This window comes from Abrus precatorius, unplaced genomic scaffold (assembly GCF_003935025.1).
Source record: "Abrus precatorius isolate BTA unplaced genomic scaffold, Abrus_2018 Scaffold9, whole genome shotgun sequence".
NCBI classification, from domain to species: Eukaryota; Viridiplantae; Streptophyta; class Magnoliopsida; order Fabales; family Fabaceae; genus Abrus; species Abrus precatorius.
In genome coordinates, this window is record NW_020874439.1 from 34,008,508 (window position 1) to 34,028,679 (window position 20,172).

Below are 20,172 nucleotides of genomic sequence, written 5' to 3' on the forward strand. Positions count from 1 at the left end.
GTTGACTTGTTTAGAGGAGACTTATGCTGTTCTTCAATTTACTGTTCACACTAGATATGTCGTATGGAATGATGTCAGGAATTGGATAAAATGAGGTGCCTTAGGATGGCACATTATGATCATGGCCTAATAACTCAGACTTCCTACAATTCTTGCTCGGACATTGATAAATGATTGAAGGTTCTTGCTAAGAATAACTACAAATAATCAGCCACTTTTAACGGTTGCTGGAAGATTATTTCTCCACCTCATTCCTTGAATTATTTTTAGTGTTTTCGACAGAGATTCTAATACATTCTTAATTATTAATTAAAACTTATTAAAGACTATAAAATGAATAAAAAAACATTAAATCAAGAATAAATTCTACATTCATTTTATAATTTTTAATAAATTTAACCAATGATTAAAAATTTATTAGTGTATCACTAATAGTAAAATTTCTCTTATTTTTATTCTCTACCTAAACAAATCATTCGCGGGCGAATAGGCCAAAAGTGTAAGTATGGATGAGACGCGGGCCAGTGCTACAATCGAGAGGAGAAAGTGGATTTCTGAAGCTAGAGGGCTCTACCCAACTGTCGCACATTGAAATAATACACGCATGTAATTAGTGTCTCTCGAAGTAGAGATCAATTGCTTGTCGAACAACTTTGCTTGTGTCCATACAGATTAATTCAGTTTCTTGAACGACGACGGATCAATTTGTTATAAAATTTGATAAAATTAATTTTAAACTGTTGAATATAATTATAATATGTAATTTGAACAAAACTAAAATATGTGACCAAATCAACCAACCATAAAATTCATAAAATTCACATTAAAATGTGTTAGGATAAGAGATTGATTCTTCTAAAATGCCAAAAAGGCACGAAGCCTAGCACCGGAGCGTGTGTTATTCTAATGAAGTTGTCAGCTACAGAAATGTATTGGTAAATGTTACTCCTGGCGACGACATTGTTGCAAGCGAGTCATGCATCACACTATGATTATTTGTCTCGTAAAATCATATCATTTATCCACAGCAGCTCATACAAGAAGCACACACAAAAGCACAATCATTACTGGTCAGAGAAGCTCGCTGGTCCAGTATCTACTAATCAAAAAGAACAAAACTGGAGTTCAAGAGAGTGGTGCTAAGGAAACCATGTGTGCACGAAATATGACACATCAAGATAAACCATCTTTGGAATCAGTCCAGTACTGAGAGTCACGCTATCATAGGAAAAAGAAAAATGACATTTAGAACTCAGCTTTCCACCTCAAAATTCTCTGGTGTTAGATGCTACAGAAGAGGAGGGCTCAAGCACCAAGCTTTAAGATAACAAAGGCATTCCTGTACAGGCAGCACAGTAAGTAAAATTGATTCTCTCCTATGAGGAATAGGTGCTCATGTCTGGAAATTTGTTAAGAGGCATCACCAAGGAAACAAAAAACTTAAGAATTGAGACTCCTTTCCTAGGAAACAAACTAAAGTTCATCTTTAGGGTACTTATCACCTTTCCCAAGTGAGGAAAGCCACTGAAATATTTGAAAAGCCTTGCCGCCAGAGGGCTTCTGCTCTAGGTCTGCATTACAGACTGTATGGTAGTCATGTTTCCGATGAGGTGCAACTATTTTTTCCTGTGGAGAAAACTCACAGAAATAAGAATATTGAATTTAAAAGATTCCATAGTTAACATTACACATTGATCATGGTGTATTGGAGTGGGATTATACAAATACCTTGAATACTTCAAATGGACAGAAATCAGAGCCATCGCAACCCTGTATATGATGACAAAAACTGTTATTGATGAACAGAAGCATAATGATGTTAAACAACAAGCAGTGGAATCCTACAACATCCAGACTATAACCAGCTATTTGCAAATAAACCATTGGTAAAATTAAGACAACAAAAGCTTACTGGCATTGGTACAGGGTGTTCGTTGTGTAACACTTGCACAAAGTACTTGCTTGTAGATTTGTCTGGAGCAGGACAACTATACAAAACCAGCATATTGTTACCAGCAAAAGGAGCCACAGTGTTACCCCGCCATTTTCTTTTCAGTGGAGGCTTTGGAGGGAGCTCCAAAGGTTGCTCCTCCTGAATTTTTTTGAACTCTGTACATCATCAAAAGAGAAGACCTATAAGCAACACTCTCACTACTTCTTAGTAGTAAAAACTCAAAAAAAAAATTTGTAATTCTGTGTACATTTATTCAAGCAAAGATTATAAAACCTCACCAGATCCTTCAAGAAATAACCCAAGTAGACATGAGAATGGAACTACAGTTTCAGCATGTGCAAACCGAAGTCTTGCCTTTTCAAAGCTGCCAGGAGCATGTCTTTCTACAGATGATATCAAGAGTGTAAATGAGTCAAAGGTTCACATATTCAAGAGACAACTTCAAAAGGAGAAACAGTCATCTTAAAGTAAAAAAGAAACCTCTTTGCTAATTTTGCATTTGCTATATAATTTCAAACAACAAACATTAAGCAAGTGGGGCGGACACAAATGTATATATAATCAGCATCGGGATGAGAGTTTGACCCAGTTTTATTAATACACAAGCCATACAAAAAAATTGAAACAATGAGAAGCAAATTACATACAATTTAAATATCATAAACCAGTGCAAAATTACATTCTATTTGTTAATGCAAATTACATGGTGAATGTGCATACAAAGACAACCGTAAAATTAACATGGTACATTTTCTTATAAACCAGGAAACAATTTAAAGTTGTACTAGAACGAGATGCATCTTTTCACTGTACTTACAACTACCAAGAAATGACTTCCTTAGTTAAATATATTGCAATAAATTTCTTGGCTGAGAAGATACTTGTCAATGGTTGTCAAATGACTGTGTGTGTGTGCATGCACAAGTGTGTGTGCATGCTAGATAGAGCTTGCCATACGCATGCCATGCCTAAGGTATTTTTGGACAAGACAACTTTAATATATGATTTACCTGAAAAGGCTAATCCATGCATGAATATTTCATGTTTCATTAACAGGATATGGCATGTTAGACAACAATATACAAGTACATGCTTAAAATTACAGAACTAAACTACCTTCTTTAGCCTTAATAGCCTGTTCCATGGATTGAACAACATCTTCAAGTAACGGCATTCCCATTCTATAGTTTAGTGATTTACCATAACCCTTGAGAATAAACACCTCTAGATCATCTGTCCACTCCAGCAATTCAATCTATGTACACAGAAATTAACATTTTAATAAACATGCAGCATATATTAGCATAATAAAATGTTGCCATGAGCTAACATGGACCTTGATCGTAAGGGGGAAAAGCTAAACTATTTTTTTCTGTCCACTCAACAGTAGTTACTTTATTTGGCATAGCATTTTAAATGGAAATTTCAGTTTTATTACAAGATCAATAACATATTGCTTAAAACATCACATCAAAGACTCAAAACTTGGCTTTCATATTTGATATGGCCAAATTAAATAATTTACTGACATCTTTATTATTTTTTTATTCTATATTTATATAATTACAGAAAAGTAAAGTGGAAAATTTTGAGTATTAGATCACAGTTGCATCACTTCAAGTCATGAGTCATGACTACAAAATTACCTCAGAAGGGCTGAAAAGACTACATGCTTGATTCGTTATATCCAACAAGGATGCTTCCTGTCAAAATAACCATATATTGGGAAATTGAAAAGTAAGAAAAGAAAATAATAAATTTCCATAACATCAGTTAAACTATTATTTATGAACTCTAAAAAGAAGATGGTGAAACTGTGAAAACCAAAAGGATCTGGAATAAAGAATTGTAATCACCTGTTTGCACAAAAACCAGAGAGAAGATGTATCTTGTCTTGTAAAGTTCAACCCATAGCGCCCAACTAATGCAGATGTAATCTCATCCAAGATAGGTTCCTTAAGTTTATCAACTGCAGGTTCCTGCCTTTGCCTAAAATCCTGCTCCCATAACTCAAGAAATTATATAACTAGACCCAAAAACAGGAAAGGTCGGGAGAGCAATGCTCAAATACTACCTTTAAGAACACTGAAGATCAAAAGATGTCCAATTAACCAATCTTTCACGCTCAAATATTTACCAATTAGTAATTATGTATGCTGCCTATCATTTAACTTCATATAGACTCTTGAAAACACATAACTTTCACATTCAAACAATGATGGCTTTACGAGACAAATATGGAAATTTCAATTTGTTTAAAATAAATGAATGGTGCTGCAGGATAAGACTATAAACAAAAAGTACCTTCCAGCAACAGGGAAACAAATTTATCACTAAAGGAGCAGACACAAAAGCATGGTTATCAAGAATTATATGGCAAACGGGTGATATTCAAATAGACATTAAAATGTATGAAATTGGCTAACTATGATTACATGAAATTGTGTCAGATACACATGCAAGTGTTGCATTAAAAGTTCTCCTTAGAAATCAAGGATGGCTACACAACATACCTTGTAGTTATGACAGCAGTCATAAAATCTCAGCAGGATGTCACTAGCACGGCTTTCACTTATAACAGCAAAAGCTCGATGATTCCCAGGTCCAAGACTTCCATTGCCACTGAAAAGTCCCATTCCAAATGCCACAGCACTAGCTGATGCTCGGGGAACCTATTTTCCACATAAGATAAATGTTCAAGTTAAACATATTTGTAGCTTCTAAATGTACACAATCAAATCCGTTTCTTATATTGCAGTTAATAATACAGTGGCACTGCAACTAATCAACATCATCTCTTAGCATTCACTCATCAACTCAAAACAACGCACTTTTTTTCCTTTGGGTCAGCTCATCCAAAATCATTAGTCGTGCAAATTGAGGTAGCAAGATAATTTAAAACATCAAAATTTACCCAAACAGCCAAAAAAAAAGAAGAAGATAAACTCACCTGAGTTGCCTTAATAGGATATATGTCTGGATGGTATTCCTCATCAAACAAATTTTGAAACTCTTTTGCAATTCTGATTCCGAGATCATATAATTCTTCCTCTCCTTTGCTAATTAACTCACCACCCTTAAGCCTTCCCTGCCAAGGAGATTTCCATCCATTTAGCCAGGAAGGAACTCTCTCCAAAGGCAATTTTCGCTCTTTTGCATCTTTTACTAGAACTTCCAGATGAGCTGACAAATTATCCAACTCCCTTATCCTTTTCTTTGTAGGAGAACGAGTTCCATGTCTTGCCTATGTACATAAAGTAGCATCATCATCCGCTTTCATTAGGTCGAGAAGCAATTCCAAACAGTTCCAAAACCATGAAATGTCAATAATAACAAGCTGTACTTTATAGAAACGACTAACATTTCATACAGCACCATTCTACAGTTCTCATGCAAATAACATAGACAAGAAAATCACAAAATAAGAATCGTTGTAAAATGTACAAGAACTGAAGTGTATTGTAAAACATCCTTCATAATAAATGAAAACCATTATCCTCAAATTGTGAAGAAAATTACCACAAGATTCAAATGGATCGGAATACATCCCTCGGGAATCTTAGAAGGTACGAAGTTATTGTCAGCCACGTCTTTCACAACACCATATCTGCGGAGAAAATACGTGCAATTTAATCAATCTAAGCCCGTTACAAACTTCGATAAGGTCCATAATCAAGCGACAAAAGAGAATTTATTTTCTTAAAAAAGAAGAAGAAGCATCCAGAAAGTTCCACAACATGTTAGTTGAAAGATCAAACAAAAATGTTTGACAATGCGTTGTGGAAATGGTGAGCGTAAACAGAAGGAAAAAGAGCGATTTAATTAGTGATGGGGAAGTGAAATACAGACCTAGAGACAGTGGAGAGATGTTTGCGAACATCGAAAGCTTCTTCAGCGCTTGAATAGCGTAACACCCAAAGGAATATTAGCAGAACATAAGGCATACGTTTCTTCATTCTCTCTTTGCTTCTTCAACCTTCCAATTGGAACCGCTTAAAGCATTTATAATGTTTGTGCCCCGTTTTCCTACTCACCCCCAAACCAACAAAGAAAAGTTAATGATACTTCGTTACGTCACTTCGCCAATGGCAAGTTATTGCTTCTACAATTTCTCTTCCAACAATTTTTTTTATTTCTTTTTTCAAATTAAAAGGACATAAAAAAATAACTAGATGAATGATGTAATAAATAAATATTATTATAAAAATGATTTTTTTTTTATCTTTTATCTAAGTTTAATTATACAAAAATTATAAATTTATCATTACTCTTATTAGTACTAAGATTGGTACAGCGCTCAAACTACTACAAACATAAAATCAGTTTTTAGCGAGCCAAGTTAATTCATGAACTCTTAATTTGTAATATAAAAATATCTACCCTCTTTTAGCTTATGTCCCTTGTTACCCATTTTGATACTTACTCTCGAAATAGTGAAAATTCCCATTCGAGTTAGGTAAAACCTTTAATATCTTCTTAGCTGTGGTGTATTTTTGTCAGTGTGAATTAATGCCTCTTCATGCAGCAAGCATTATGTGATGCGGAGCGTGAATTTGATAAAATGCCTCACAAAGAAAAATTGCAAAAATAATTGTGGTTATTGAATTCTGATTATTATACTTAAGTACACAACATATAAAACCATTAATCTATAATTACAACAAATAATTGTACACATAATTAGTTTCAATATGTCAAATAATAGCATTGACTTGCCGTCAATTCAGTTTTAAAGTTTGACTTAGAAGATTTACAAATAATAGCATTGATCAGCCAGTAAATATTGATGACAAATGTTACTCCACATATGAAGTTCAATTACATCTCTAGCAAACAAAACCTGAAAATAATAATCCTAAGAACTAGATGCACTAACAAGAGAAGATAAGAACAAAAAATGTAATCAAGCACCAACTCCCTCCTCATGGAGCAGCATCTGATCGAAGTGCCACACACCTGAAATTCGATGCCATCAAATAAAACAGAACATTAGTTTCCATTTTTTTGCTAATATGATTTCTTTCTTTGAAACAACATAGGAAAGATAAATTCTAGAACAAAGTTGTAGGTAGCTATTTTAGAATTTCTTACCATGTCCTTTGCCAACTCTTCTGAGCTGAGCAACATACTCGGAAATTCTTTTAATGGCTTCCACCTAAGCAAATAAAAGGGAGTGCAGAGTTTAGATTAACAAAATTTATATGCGGTGTTTTGCGAATTACTTGTAATTATTTCTTCGTGTGAAAATACAGAAAATGTTTCCTCAATTACAATACCAAATTACCTGTTCACCCAAAAACTCGCTTTCAATAAAATCTGCCAACTGCACATCATCATTCTTTGAGGCAACCTGAAAAATAACATGATCAAAGAAATGAATTTCCTTTCTAATTTGACAGATGCAGTGAATCCAAAACTAAGAACAAACAAATTTATCTTACACTGTGCAAGTTAAGCAGTTTTTCATTTGTTAGCTTCTCCAATGAAAGGGCAAGTTCCATTGCTGCAACAACAAACAAACAAAAATGAGTTTGGTTTCGAATATACAAAATTCATAGGGGAAGTTCATCAGGCCAAGCAAAATCTTTGAACAAGTTAGCTTTCACATTATGCATTACACAATTCTGTATCTGTATGCAACATTATGGTAAGTAATAATGTGCTTCCAAACTGAATCAATTAAAGATGCGCAAATAAACAAGTATCAATCAGAATTGATAATTCATTTAATTTTATATAATATTTCATGCGGGTGATTGTGCTCAAGATAAGGGAGCATAGCATCCAAAGGAGCATGATACTAAAAGACATGAAATTGGAAATCGAGGATTTTAATGAATCTTACTCACTTTGGCTTTTCTTATTTATTTGTTATCCGTGATCTTAAAATGTTTTGAAGGCTTGATCTATATCTTCCAAATCATTAAATGCTTGTATGTGGATAAATGAATTGCGCCAAGAAACCAAAACACGAATATCAAACAAAAATGAATGCTCAATGATTTTCAAAAGAAACGAGTTTTATTATCATATATCAATTATAAAACACAAGGAAAAAGGGGAAAGCGAGACACACTAACCATATAGTGCATCGCCCTTTTCCACATGATCAAACTCAGAGACTGGCATCACTATAGCTTGCAACTTCACTTTTCCACCCCGTATGTTCTGGAAGTTAAATTAACAGTTAACACATAGAAAAATAATTTAGTATCATTTTTTCAAAAACAGGATTAAAAGCTAACATCTTTAATATTCTAGGAGATCAGAAACTGCGTAATTTATACCTGATATTCCATCAATTTCTCAGCATGCTCCCTTTCCTCCTCGCTTGACTCCTTGAAAAACCTGTTAATCATCACCATCATTAATTCCTCCTCACAAGGTAAATAAAAACAAACGACAGAACCCAAAGAGAACCAAATCATTACTTAGCAAGACCCTTCAGCGCAACATTGTCCCTATCAAAGTAGGCAAACATCGCATGATAAACGTACGAAACATTGTACTCCACACTGCAAAATTACAAACACAAATATTAGAACAACTAAACTAAAGTAAAGCCAATCAAACATCTTAGACCCCAAAACAAATAAATAAACAAATTTATTCAACCTCCTACCCATTCAAATTCACGCTAATCAAAAACAGTTAACGGGTTATAAATTTCCAGTAAAGCTAAAAAAATAAATAAAAAGACTAGAACTTTCTTTTTTTTTAATTAAGAAAAGAAAAAGGAGAAAACTTTGAAGCAGGGAAAGAAAGGAACCAACTTGATCTGTTCGTTAATAGCAGCTTCACACTCATCAGTGTACTTCTGGCGAGCAATGGAAGCTTGTGGGATGGTGGGAACAAGGTCGAGCTCCTTCTTCACTTCTTCAAAGGGTTCAAAAACGACGCCGGTTAAGGGACGGTTATTGGAGTCCTTGGTGGCACAGGTAACCAAGCTGTTCCCACTTTTTCCGTGAGAGTAGCCAACAACAGAGGGCAACGAAGAAGAGTTGAACAGCGGGAGCAAGTGATCGCCATTGACGTTGAGGAGAGAGAAAGAGGAAGCAGCTCTGAGAAACATGGTTCTAGGTTTCGGAAACAGGACGAGGATGTTACAGAGGAAACAGGGAATGAATGAATGAATGAATGAGTGAGTGAGTGAGTGAGTGAGTGAGGGAAGGGTCTCAAGTTTCAGGTTAAGGGCGTGCGTGGAGTTATGGAAGTTCGTTAATGTGTGGTGAAGATGTGAAGATAGCAACGTGTGGGCGCGTGGCATGCTCGTGGCGTACCTCAGGATTCGTTGAAATATCTAGACTCTTCTTCTCTCCAACTATATTAGTCGTTATTTTTTCTTGGTCTATATATTTTCATGATTAATCTTATATTTCTTAGATTTAAACATACCACTTTCAGAAGGTGGGATTTTGTTTTTCGTATTTAACACAGCATTATGTGACAGTTTCTTCGTGGTGACGTTATCATAGTATTGCTCACTGTGAGGTTCGTCTTTTTTACTGATCAACAAGAGGAAGGGGTATTTAAAAATAGCACTTTTCTGCTGGATATATCTAGAATATAAATTATTAAAACAATTATAAGAAAATTTTAATAGCAAAAATAGGTGGTATCAAGGTCGTAGGTTTTTGTTTTACACAAAGTAAGTAAAACTAAAAACATGTTCTACTTCTGGTTTTTTTTGGGTCTCCAATCATGTCTGTAGGAGAATCTGGGCCAGTGAGCCCAATATTTTGATTGGGTTAGCATGAAGAATGATACCCAGTAGGTTTTGCTTCTATATCAATTGCAAAACTCTATTGATCATTGAAGCCTGTTGCTCAAAACACTACAACAACAATAATAATATATCCTAAAACAAAAAAACATTAAAAGTTTAGTATGTAGTAACTCAGGGATTAAACAGTCATTTTCTTTAAAATATACTTATCTAAACATGATAGAAATCAAAGATTACGAGTATTTTTTATATGATAATGCTTTTATTTATTTTTATTGTAATTTTATATAATTAATGAATATTTATTTTCTATATATTTATTTGTTAGAAAATAATAAATAAGGAACATACTAGTCAATATAAAAGACAAAGAGTATGGTAGAAAGTTAAGTATTATTTTTTTACTAAAATAAATATTAAATTTTTTAATTTATATGAAATATTTTAAAATTAAAAATTTCATTTTTTAACAGTGTATAATATCACATGTTAAGAAATTATATTTTACAACATTTAATGTTATAAATATATTATATCTTGTAATATCTTATGATTTTTAATGAAAAAAATGTTGTATATGGATTTTTATTATTTACTACTGAGCACGAGTACAACAAATTTAAAAAAGTAGTTTTAAATTTTTTTTAATAATATATAGTGAGTGTTGTTTATCTTATATTAATTTTTTAACGATTTTAACTTTGAGAATTCAAGTCCTTAGATCTGTAAATTTTTATTAAAAAATATAATATTTATAACTCTTTCAAATTTTCAACATATTAAATAATTTACTTTTCAGAAGTCTCATCAATTTGAATTATTTATTATCAGTTTTAAGATTAAAATTAAATATATATTTTTAATAAGCATTCTTAAAACATTCAGCATATCATTGGAAGAAAACAATATGCATCTCGAAAATGAATCTTCATAACCACGATGATGCTCATTTAATGTCTGCGTTGGAGGTCTCATGTTTTTCCTTCTAACGTGGTGAGATGTCTGTTTCTTCGATCATATTTTATTGTCTTCAAATTTTGTAATTTCAATTCACACGACAACTTTCTCAGTCTCAGCTTCCAGATATGTTCTCACCTTCCGAGGGGTTGAAGTTCTAAATATAGTTCAATTTGATTTAAATTCATTTCGTTTTAAAATAAAGTCTTGTTAACCAGAACCTTTACATAATAAGGTAAACAATATATGAAAACTCATACTGAAAATGCATTAGAAATTATAGAGAGTGTATATTTAATATCTTTTTCACAGTGACTCAAGAACACATGCTAATTTTTTTAAAATATTTTTTTAAATGTTTTATTTATTTTGCATTATTTTCCATTTTAAGAATTTTTTTTATTTGATTGTTATAATTTGATATTTTTATGTAGTAAAATGGTAGAAAACCCTAATCGAATGAAACAGCAACTCTTTTTTGGAAGGGAATGGAGTAGTAACTAAACGAATTATAAATTATAATAATATATATTTATTAATTGTTGACGACATTTATTTAATGATTTTACAAAATCTTCAAGCCTTTTATTTTGAAAAGGAAATTATATATGCAGCCATCATCATCTCCAGAACAAAATGGCGAATCTGGGTTATAGACTATGCTTAAAAGTTTTGTTGTAGTTAACTCATCTTCTGATCTTATTTTGTTGTCTTTGCATAAATTTGAATATGTTTGTGTTGATTGAGTTTATTAGCAATGAATTTTTCTTTTAAATATATAACATTATTATATTTACTAAAATTTGAACTTCAAATTACATGTTAAGATAAATTGATCAAAATATTAAAATTATAAAATAAATAAATAAATACATCTTATAAATTAATCAGTGGTACCTAGAAACAATGAAGATCTTATATTTTAAAATGCATGAAAAAAGAAACTTAGAATCATGTGAAGCAATTAATGCAAAGAGAAGGCTTATGTTTTCTATATCAGAGAAGCTACAAGTCTTACAAGTTTCAATAGTAGTAATCTCCATCGAAATAAGCTTCATTTATAATAATCCCTACAACTTAATGGCAGTGTCAGGAATCTCATTAATGTGGTGAGGGTACCTATGTTTTCTTTGTTTTTCCGGCAACAATTGCTACTGTATCATCACTCTGTTTTTTTTTTTGTGGCATAATAACACCTATTATTCAGTCTTTTTAAAATTGTTTAAAGTTATACCAGAAGAATTAAAAAATATATTCCATTATTTTATTTTAATCAAGAATATTATGAATTTTTTTTGTTATGCTTATTTTAAAATTCGTTTATGTAAGTAATAAGTAAAGAAAATAGAAAAATTAGTTTTGAGATAATAATTATCTTAAGAGCAAGATTAAAATATTATTTGTGCTTTAAAATTATAAAATGACTTATTTTAAAAATAAACTAAAAAATATTTTTTAAAAACATAAAGAAAAATAAACAAGTTAATATTAAACACTATATAAAAGAAATAAATAAATAAATTCGAAGAAATTATTCGTGTTAATATACTACTCAAAATATCGTTGTTGTTATTGACCTCTCTCGATTATTACTGTCTAAATAAGTTGAAAAATAATTAAATGTTTCATTAATTATTTTTTAAAGAGATTAAAATAAAATACAAAATAATATTTTTAGGAGATTAATGAAAAAAATAAAAAAGAATTCGTATAAAATTTGTTAAAAAAAGTATTAAGAAGATATTTTTTAACACTTTTTTAATATATTTTTAATTATTAACTAAAATTTATAAAAAAATATAAGATAAAGTTATTAAGGTACAAGTAAGAGTTAAGTAATTTTTATAAATATTAATAAATTTTAATTAATAATTAAGAATATGGTAATAACATTTTTTTCGTTAAAAGTACTCTTTAGAAATTACATAGTAGCTAGTTGAGAAATTAAAAATATTAATTATTAAAATAAAATATTTAATATTTTCAAACAGAAGTATGTCCTTAGTATTATTTCTAAAAATAATTAAAATAAAAACATTGAATACTTTTAACTATTTTTATTACGATATTCGCTATCAAGACCAAGTTAAGGGCTATAAGTATGCATGAAATCATGAAATACATATCATTTTCCTATTGTGAATTCTAACAGGAAAAATTATAAATCTTACCAACTGGTTCTCCGACTAAATTAAAAAATAATTATTTGATTTTAATATCAATAAGATATTAAAATAATTTTATGAAGTGTTAGTATACGATAAGTTTAAGATAATATAATATACTATTTACTTTTCCTTTCTTTAAATTAACATATTTATTACCTAACTATTAATATCTTATTTATTTATTCATCAGCAACATGACATATTATTATTTATTATTGATTCATTGTATAATAAGTCGACATTTAATTATATTTAAACTAATATAATGTTACTCTTTTTACAAATAAAACCTCGCTAATGGAACATAACGGACTCACTGTAAGCACTGAATGGGGTGAGGAATCTACATGGTCGTAATTACATAATGATTCATAACCTTAACTCTATCTTAGAGTAAACTTTATCTCAAATCCGTTGCTTAATTATAGAAAAAAATTGACATCTTCGATCAAGTGGTTGAATTTCTTTCGAAAAGCAATTTAAGAACCTGTAATTATCCATATTTATGGTAAACTGTTAAACATTTAAAAAGAAATTAGTAGCTAATTAATAAACTTTAATTAATTTGACATACAGTTTCCATAAAAATACGCTGCTAAAACCCTAGCTTAACTACAAGTTGATTAATGAACAACTTAAAAAGAGTTACGCTGCGATATATTGATTAATGAAGATTGGAATTAAGGTCAAAATTGAGAAATGAAAACCATCGTATGGTTGCTTAGAAGAGAATAAAAAAATGGAATGGAGTGGTTATGATTTGTTCCATCATTTGCAAGAAACTATTACATGTCTATTTGGGATGCCTTATAAAAGAAGTGAGAATATAATACACATCAAGAGTCTAAATAAGACAGATTAGATAGGGTGTGAATTTACCATGATAATACATAGAGGCTGCCTATGCTAGCTAATCCTAGTTAATACAAATGCATGCAATTAACTAATTATATTCAATGCATCAATGAAATCCGAATCCAAGTTCATGATTGAAAATGTATCAGTTGATAATAGTTAAAGATATTTAATAAGAACGATGGGTGATTTTTATTTTTTTATTATAAAAATCTTGAGAGAATTACATCATAAAAACTAATTGCTATACTTAAAGATCCTATATCCTATAATTAGACCATAACTTCTTCTTTAGTGACTACCAAACCTTATCATAAGCCCAAGCCTACCAGGCAAGTCTTAGTTTACTAAAAAAAATGTTTTCTTGAAACCTTAAAAATGTTTATTTGGTACTATTTTTTAAAACTCTTTTATACGCTAATTTTTTCTAACTTTCTGATCGATAAAATTATTGAGATTACTTTTTATGAGCACCTTTATATTGTAATATGATTTCATTATTATAAAGTATTTGATTATATCAATTATTTGTTATTTTTGAAAAAATTACAAAACAAACGGGCCTAATTTGATAATGGTAAAATTAGAGATCACGAGATTAGTCTTCGCTACATTTCAACTTGTGAGGAAAAAAACAATTAATTATAAGATGAGTGGCTGATATATCTGTTTCTTGGGTGGAATTTTCTTGATATGAAAGATCTAAAATCAGCTTATTCAACTTTGTCCATGACCAAAGAAGATGAACAAAACCAAAACCGTTCACTAATCACGTTAAACCACGGGCGAAGACTAGCCTACATGCCTGAGCTCCAGTTTCTGGGGTTAGAAGCAAACTTTGTCGACAAAATACTTCAATTTAAAACAATCATTGAATGCTAAGAGTTATATACATTAATTATTAATTTTTCATACTTTTACTTATAGTAAGATTTATATTAATGAAGCATTCTTTGGGTATGCATATAAACGAATATAGTAAGAGTAATTTTGGTGTGCACAAGGACATTAATTTGGCTTTGACTACTGAGCTAATAAAATTAATGAATTGAGTCAAACGATGCACAACTAGGAAGAGGAAGCAATGTATGTTAACGTGTGTATTCACGTGAATGTTTGTATGTCTGTCTAAAAAACATCCACGTTGAGTTTCATTTGTTCATAATCATCTTCTTCTTTTCTTATATATCTCCTATTCACATACTCTTATCTTAACTAATTAAACATCCCATTAACACACTTTTATGTTAAGAGTCAAACAACGTGGAAGCCACACTAGCCACTCCCATCTATTTCAATTTACAACCTTTGGCGGCGCCGACGATAACAGTTGATTTTATTCCCCCATTGGACCCAAATCACCTTAAGATAATTTTGTTAATTTTCTCTTCTAATCCTCTGAGTTCCAACTTTGATTTGCACCTTCTGCAAGGAACTGATAGAGAGAAATGTTATTGTTGAGTTTTCATGATTAATTATTGAACTAGTTCAACGTTGGATAAATATGATTAATTGGTAAAACCTGGTTAAACCCGTAATCCAACACCTAATTTGATACGCCTTTTAGTTTCAAATAGAAAACCTATGTTATTAATGGGATCAAATTGGTTCAGTTTTAAAATTTTTAATTCAAATATCACCATGCCCAATTGATACTCACCCCTATTCAAATCACACATTTTTATAAATTACTTAAGCTTTAATACTTTATTTGATGAATAAAAAGCTTATTTATTACACATAAATTTGTGAATACCCATTAAATATAAGTTCAATCATGCATACATTAGACGGTAGGACACTACAATAAATTTTGCATTTTTCAATTTTACTTATTAATGATTAAAATTCTATAAATAAAAAAACTCATTATCGACAACGTAACTTCAATTGTTAAATTTATCATTAGTAGCTTACTTTATTTTTGTTTGGTTAGAATTTGGCAGATTAATTTTAACAGAATCATTAAATTGTGTGCTAGTTAAATCATTTAAAATGTAAACTAAATCATTGATTAATCTGATTAAATCTTCGTTTGAGAATTAACTTTAATATCATTGAACATGTGCAAATAAGATCACTATTATTTACTCTCTTAACTTCACTTTATAAAATCAATTTTCTAACATATATTCAAGGCTATACAATTTTTATATAATAAATACTTTTTAAAAAGAATAAGATGTCACATAATTTAATATATTCATAACATTAAATACTATAATTTTTAATAAGTCTAATGTGTGATTAAGGGAACATGTTAAAAAGATTAAATATATTATATTAAATGCTTTAAGTTATCATATATATTCCAAATTTATTTTATGATTTTAAGATAATAAATATTTTCATTTTTAATAATTTTTTTATTTTTAACCTCTTAACAGGTGCCATTGGCTAGACATATGCTAAAAAAATCTTTTCTCAATTCTTTGACATGTGTTCTTAGCACAATTAAAAACAAATACTTATAAAAAAAAGTCTTTCAACTTAATCATACATGTTTAAAAAATTATTAAAAAATTAATTAATGTATTACTTTTTTAAAAAGTAATTACATCATTTAAAGTTTAATCTTGTTAAAATTAATTTTTGTTATTATAATTGTTAATAAGTTTAAAAATATAATAATAAAGAGTAATTATGTAAAAAATAATAAATATTCTTAAAACTGTGTAATATCATAACAACAAACAAGTTGACCGTGTAAGATATATGACGCCATATATGTGGCAAACATTAGCTATACATAATAATTCAAAAAAGATTAAAAGTATGTGTATAGAGCCAAGCCAATATACTCTAAAACGGGTTGCACCTTGTAATTTCACTTAGAAGGAAAAGAAAAATTGTATAACATATGCTAGAGACAACAATATTTAAATCAAGAAAAGGACAGGGAATAAAAAAATAAGAAAATTTCTTCTCATACTAATTTCTTTTTGCCGTCTTTCTTACTCTAGAATCACCATATATATATATATATATATATATATGACAATTTAAACCAATGTCATCATCAGCATATGCCTAAGAACGATCGATCTGGACACTGAAGGCCTTTTGGACTCTCTTTGAAATTCCATAATAACCAGCTTGCCAATAGAATCATACAAATTCCTCTTAAGAAAACTAATGACCAATCATCATTCATAACTTGCCCACTCGTACCACTTGCCCCTCACATTTTTTCAACTGCATAAATGTATCAAACAGGAGATTGATTTGCTGTAGATAATAATTCTACCCAATTCGAATAGATTTGTTTAGCAGAAGATACATGTAGTTTACACTGAAAAAATATTGCATATACAAAAGATTTAGAATGATTAATATAATTTTTTAGTATATGAGAAATGATGATTAAAAAGTGAGGGGATTTATTAATTTAATAAGAAATGAATAAAAAATCTTTAGAAGTAGAGTGTGGTTGACACTTGATAGTGATAGTGGATAGTATTTCACAACAAGGTAGCGGCTAGCCTCACACGTTGTTGGCCATTATAAATACACAAACTCCCTCTCTCTCATTTTGTCAAGTTGAGTAGTTGCCTTGTGTTTCTCTCTTTTTCCACTTTTAAGCTTTAACCTTAACAACATATTTCCTATCTAATGGCTGGGAATTCCCCATGTGCTTCATGCAAGCTTCTGAGACGCCGCTGTGCTAAAGATTGCATCTTTGCTCCTTATTTCCCTTCTGATGATCCTCAGAAGTTCGCCTTAGTTCACAAGGTTTTTGGTGCAAGCAACGTTAGTAAAATGTTACAGGTATCTATCTATCTATCTTATACACTTTCCCTCTTCCCTTTGCTTTATTTATATAACGCAAATTGTTAAAAAACAAGGTTATGTGTGCATATGAAAACACGTTAAAAGGTTCTAAATGTAGAAGTTATAACTTGTAGAGTCAAAATAAGTGTAAACTTATATACATAATTGTGCATATTTTTCAAGTTTTAGGAACTTCTAAAAGTAAGTTATTATTTCTATTAAAACAAAAGTCTTTTGGGTGTTTGTTTTTAGTTTTTTGGGTTTGATTCTATTGGGTCAAAATGGTTTCTTTTTTGTTTCTTTACTTCTTGTACAATGTTTCAGGAACTTGCGGTTCATCAAAGAGCAGATGCAGTTAGCAGTTTAGTGTATGAAGCACATGCAAGAGTTCGAGATCCAGTGTATGGTTGTGTTGGAGCCATATCTTATTTGCAAAACCAAGTCTCTGAGCTTCAAATGCAGCTTGCAGTGGCACAAGCAGAGATACTCTGCATCCAGATGCAACATGAACCAATGATGCCTAATCCAGAAATTGAAGAAGACCCAAATCACAAATCTTACCTTCTCCAAAATGACATCCCTCAATACCTCAACCATGCCTCATCTAACAATGTAATTTATGATTCTCTCTCAAGAGAGACCATATTTGGACATGACATAGTTTCTTGAATGAAAATTGCTCACATCATTTTGGGTTAGTAGCCACTTTTGTTTTTTTAAATCATTTTTGACAAACTCTTTTCCATTCATCTTTGAAGCATTACAATTTCTCTGAAATTTCTTTACTAATTTTGAAGTTAAAGACAGGAATGCAGTTGTAGGGTCAACTCTAGCATGTGATTAAGTACCGGTGAAGTCATTCAGAGTATTCTGAATTAGTAATTAATCCATTAAACTAATGATTAAGGTGCTTTAACATTAATGCATTCAGACGAGGGTCGGTGCTCTTTTTTAAAATGGCAAACATTCTGATGATTAATTATAAATTTACCATCTCATAATATTGAAAGACAACTCGCCTAGCAAACATCAATTATAAATTTATCATTTTTCATATTCACACTGTAATTTATTTTTGTTGTTTGTTAGTAACAGTAAATGTTGAGACTCTTTGCGGACCTCTACTAAGAGTTCCCCCAAGACCCTAAAAAGTAGTGCCATTTTCCTATTCATAACATTTTATTTTGTTTCAAGATTAAATTAATGTTAAAAAACTTTACTATAATACAGTGGTGATGTTTTTAATTATTTAACAATTAATTTTATAACAAAAATATTTTATTACCAAATTAATAACGTTTAATTAAAGGGTGAAAATTAGACAAGAAGTTTAGTTATGCATAAAAAAAACGACGAAGTAGGATTTAAGGTAGGAAATGGTCGATGTCATGATCATTGACCCTTTTATTTTCACAATATCATAAGCCATAACCATCCATCGTTTTCTTCTATGTCTTTAGAGGTAATTTAAAAAAGACAAAGACGAAACAATTGATACATGCATTTCTTTTCATTTCATAGCCTTTTTTTGGTTAAGGATAAACTAGCTAATTGATATATTTTAATTTAAAGTATAAACCAGTTTCAGCATCGTCCCAAGGTCACGTTAATGATACAACTGTCAGCAAAGACTAGTGTTGTGTTTGGTATGCAAAATATGGAGAATCATTATTTCATATCGGGCTTTATTGATTTATAGAATAAAATTTCCTTTGTTTGTTTGAAAAATAAAATAAAAGCCATGGAATGGTGATTCTATTAATCATCACATATAAGTGGAATTAACATATTACATGAATCGTTTTATTTCGTATAAAATTTACTTACTACATAACAATCCTCTTCATTATATTATTATACATATTCTAACTGCATTCCCAAAAAAAAAAAACCCATTAATTCCACGTATCAAATGTGACATTATAATTAATGATAGTTATTTCATATATGTTTGGGCGTAATCACTTTGTAGAATTTTTTTCAGATCTCTTTTGGAGCTTTTGTTTATAAATTGTTCTGAATACAAAATAAGTTAATTTATACACATTTATATACTACCAAAACCCCATTAATAAAATTTGAAAGCAATTTTTAAATTAAATAAATAATTTAATCGGACACTTATTTGATAAGTTATTAAATGCGATCTCATTATTGAATTTGATTATAACATTTACACAAATAAATTAAAAGCTTTTTAGGAAAATTATTAAAAAACTAAAATAAAGTTAAAAAAAAAGAAAGTTATATTCATAAGTATTAATAATATCTTATGATCACCCTCCCTAATCTTATTTGTTAAGGCAATTATCATTAATTAGATATTCCTGAGGTATATGCTTCCGTCCCAATGTAGCCTTGTCGAGATCAAGTTTAGATCGACTTCTAGTTGTTTCCATAATACGTATCTGTTTTAGCTTATTTCTTGAAAAATAATCATTTCAAAAAAGTAGCTTATGATTAAGAGTTTGACTGTGCATTACATAATATAATATAACTATTAATAAGGATTTTGAGTCCAACGAAAGGAATAAATTCCTCACAAGATGATAAATTATGATTTGAATTAGTGTTGGAAAAGACTATTAAGTAAGATCACTTTTTATGAATATACATACTAAAAATTAGTTCAGGTGTGTATAATTTTTTCTTTCCTAATTAACAAGAATAAATATGAATTGTATATATTTTTCTACACATCTGAAATTCTTATGATTAAGATGGAAAACGATTCCCATTTG

The 20,172-nt window shown here is 30.1% G+C and overlaps 3 protein-coding genes across 6 annotated transcripts; 1 reads left to right on the forward strand and 2 right to left on the reverse strand.

Annotated features, from left to right (window-relative positions):
• Window positions 1–786: 786 nt before the first annotated feature.
• On the reverse strand, window positions 787–6,022 carry LOC113849463 (multiple inositol polyphosphate phosphatase 1). 4 transcript variants are annotated; one of them, XM_027479384.1, is made up of 12 exons: window positions 5,804–6,022; window positions 5,474–5,561; window positions 4,905–5,198; window positions 4,468–4,626; window positions 3,811–3,951; window positions 3,601–3,657; window positions 3,071–3,209; window positions 2,233–2,337; window positions 1,913–2,109; window positions 1,729–1,770; window positions 1,503–1,626; window positions 787–1,339 (listed from the first exon to the last, which is right to left on the reverse strand). In XM_027479384.1, the coding sequence occupies exons 1-12, from the start codon at window positions 5,908–5,910 to the stop codon at window positions 1,320–1,322; spliced, it is 1,473 nt and encodes a 490-aa protein (XP_027335185.1). In that variant the 5' UTR covers window positions 5,911–6,022; the 3' UTR covers window positions 787–1,319. The 4 variants fall into 4 exon arrangements, with proteins under 4 accessions (XP_027335185.1, XP_027335184.1, XP_027335186.1 ...); XM_027479385.1 differs by having other exon boundaries at window positions 839–1,031; XM_027479387.1 differs by having other exon boundaries at window positions 839–1,218.
• A 555-nt stretch (window positions 6,023–6,577) lies between these two features.
• On the reverse strand, window positions 6,578–9,200 carry LOC113848905 (ferritin-3, chloroplastic). Its single transcript, XM_027478318.1, has 8 exons — window positions 8,728–9,200; window positions 8,386–8,469; window positions 8,242–8,302; window positions 8,035–8,122; window positions 7,396–7,457; window positions 7,239–7,304; window positions 7,046–7,109; window positions 6,578–6,910 (listed from the first exon to the last, which is right to left on the reverse strand). The coding sequence occupies exons 1-8, from the start codon at window positions 9,024–9,026 to the stop codon at window positions 6,858–6,860; spliced, it is 777 nt and encodes a 258-aa protein (XP_027334119.1). The 5' UTR covers window positions 9,027–9,200; the 3' UTR covers window positions 6,578–6,857.
• Window positions 9,201–17,272: 8,072 nt separating this feature from the next.
• Window positions 17,273–18,100, forward strand: LOC113848907 (LOB domain-containing protein 12-like). Its single transcript, XM_027478319.1, has 2 exons — window positions 17,273–17,428; window positions 17,756–18,100. Exons 1-2 carry the CDS (start codon window positions 17,273–17,275, stop codon window positions 18,098–18,100), a joined length of 501 nt encoding a protein of 166 aa, XP_027334120.1.
• Window positions 18,101–20,172: the final 2,072 nt, after the last annotated feature.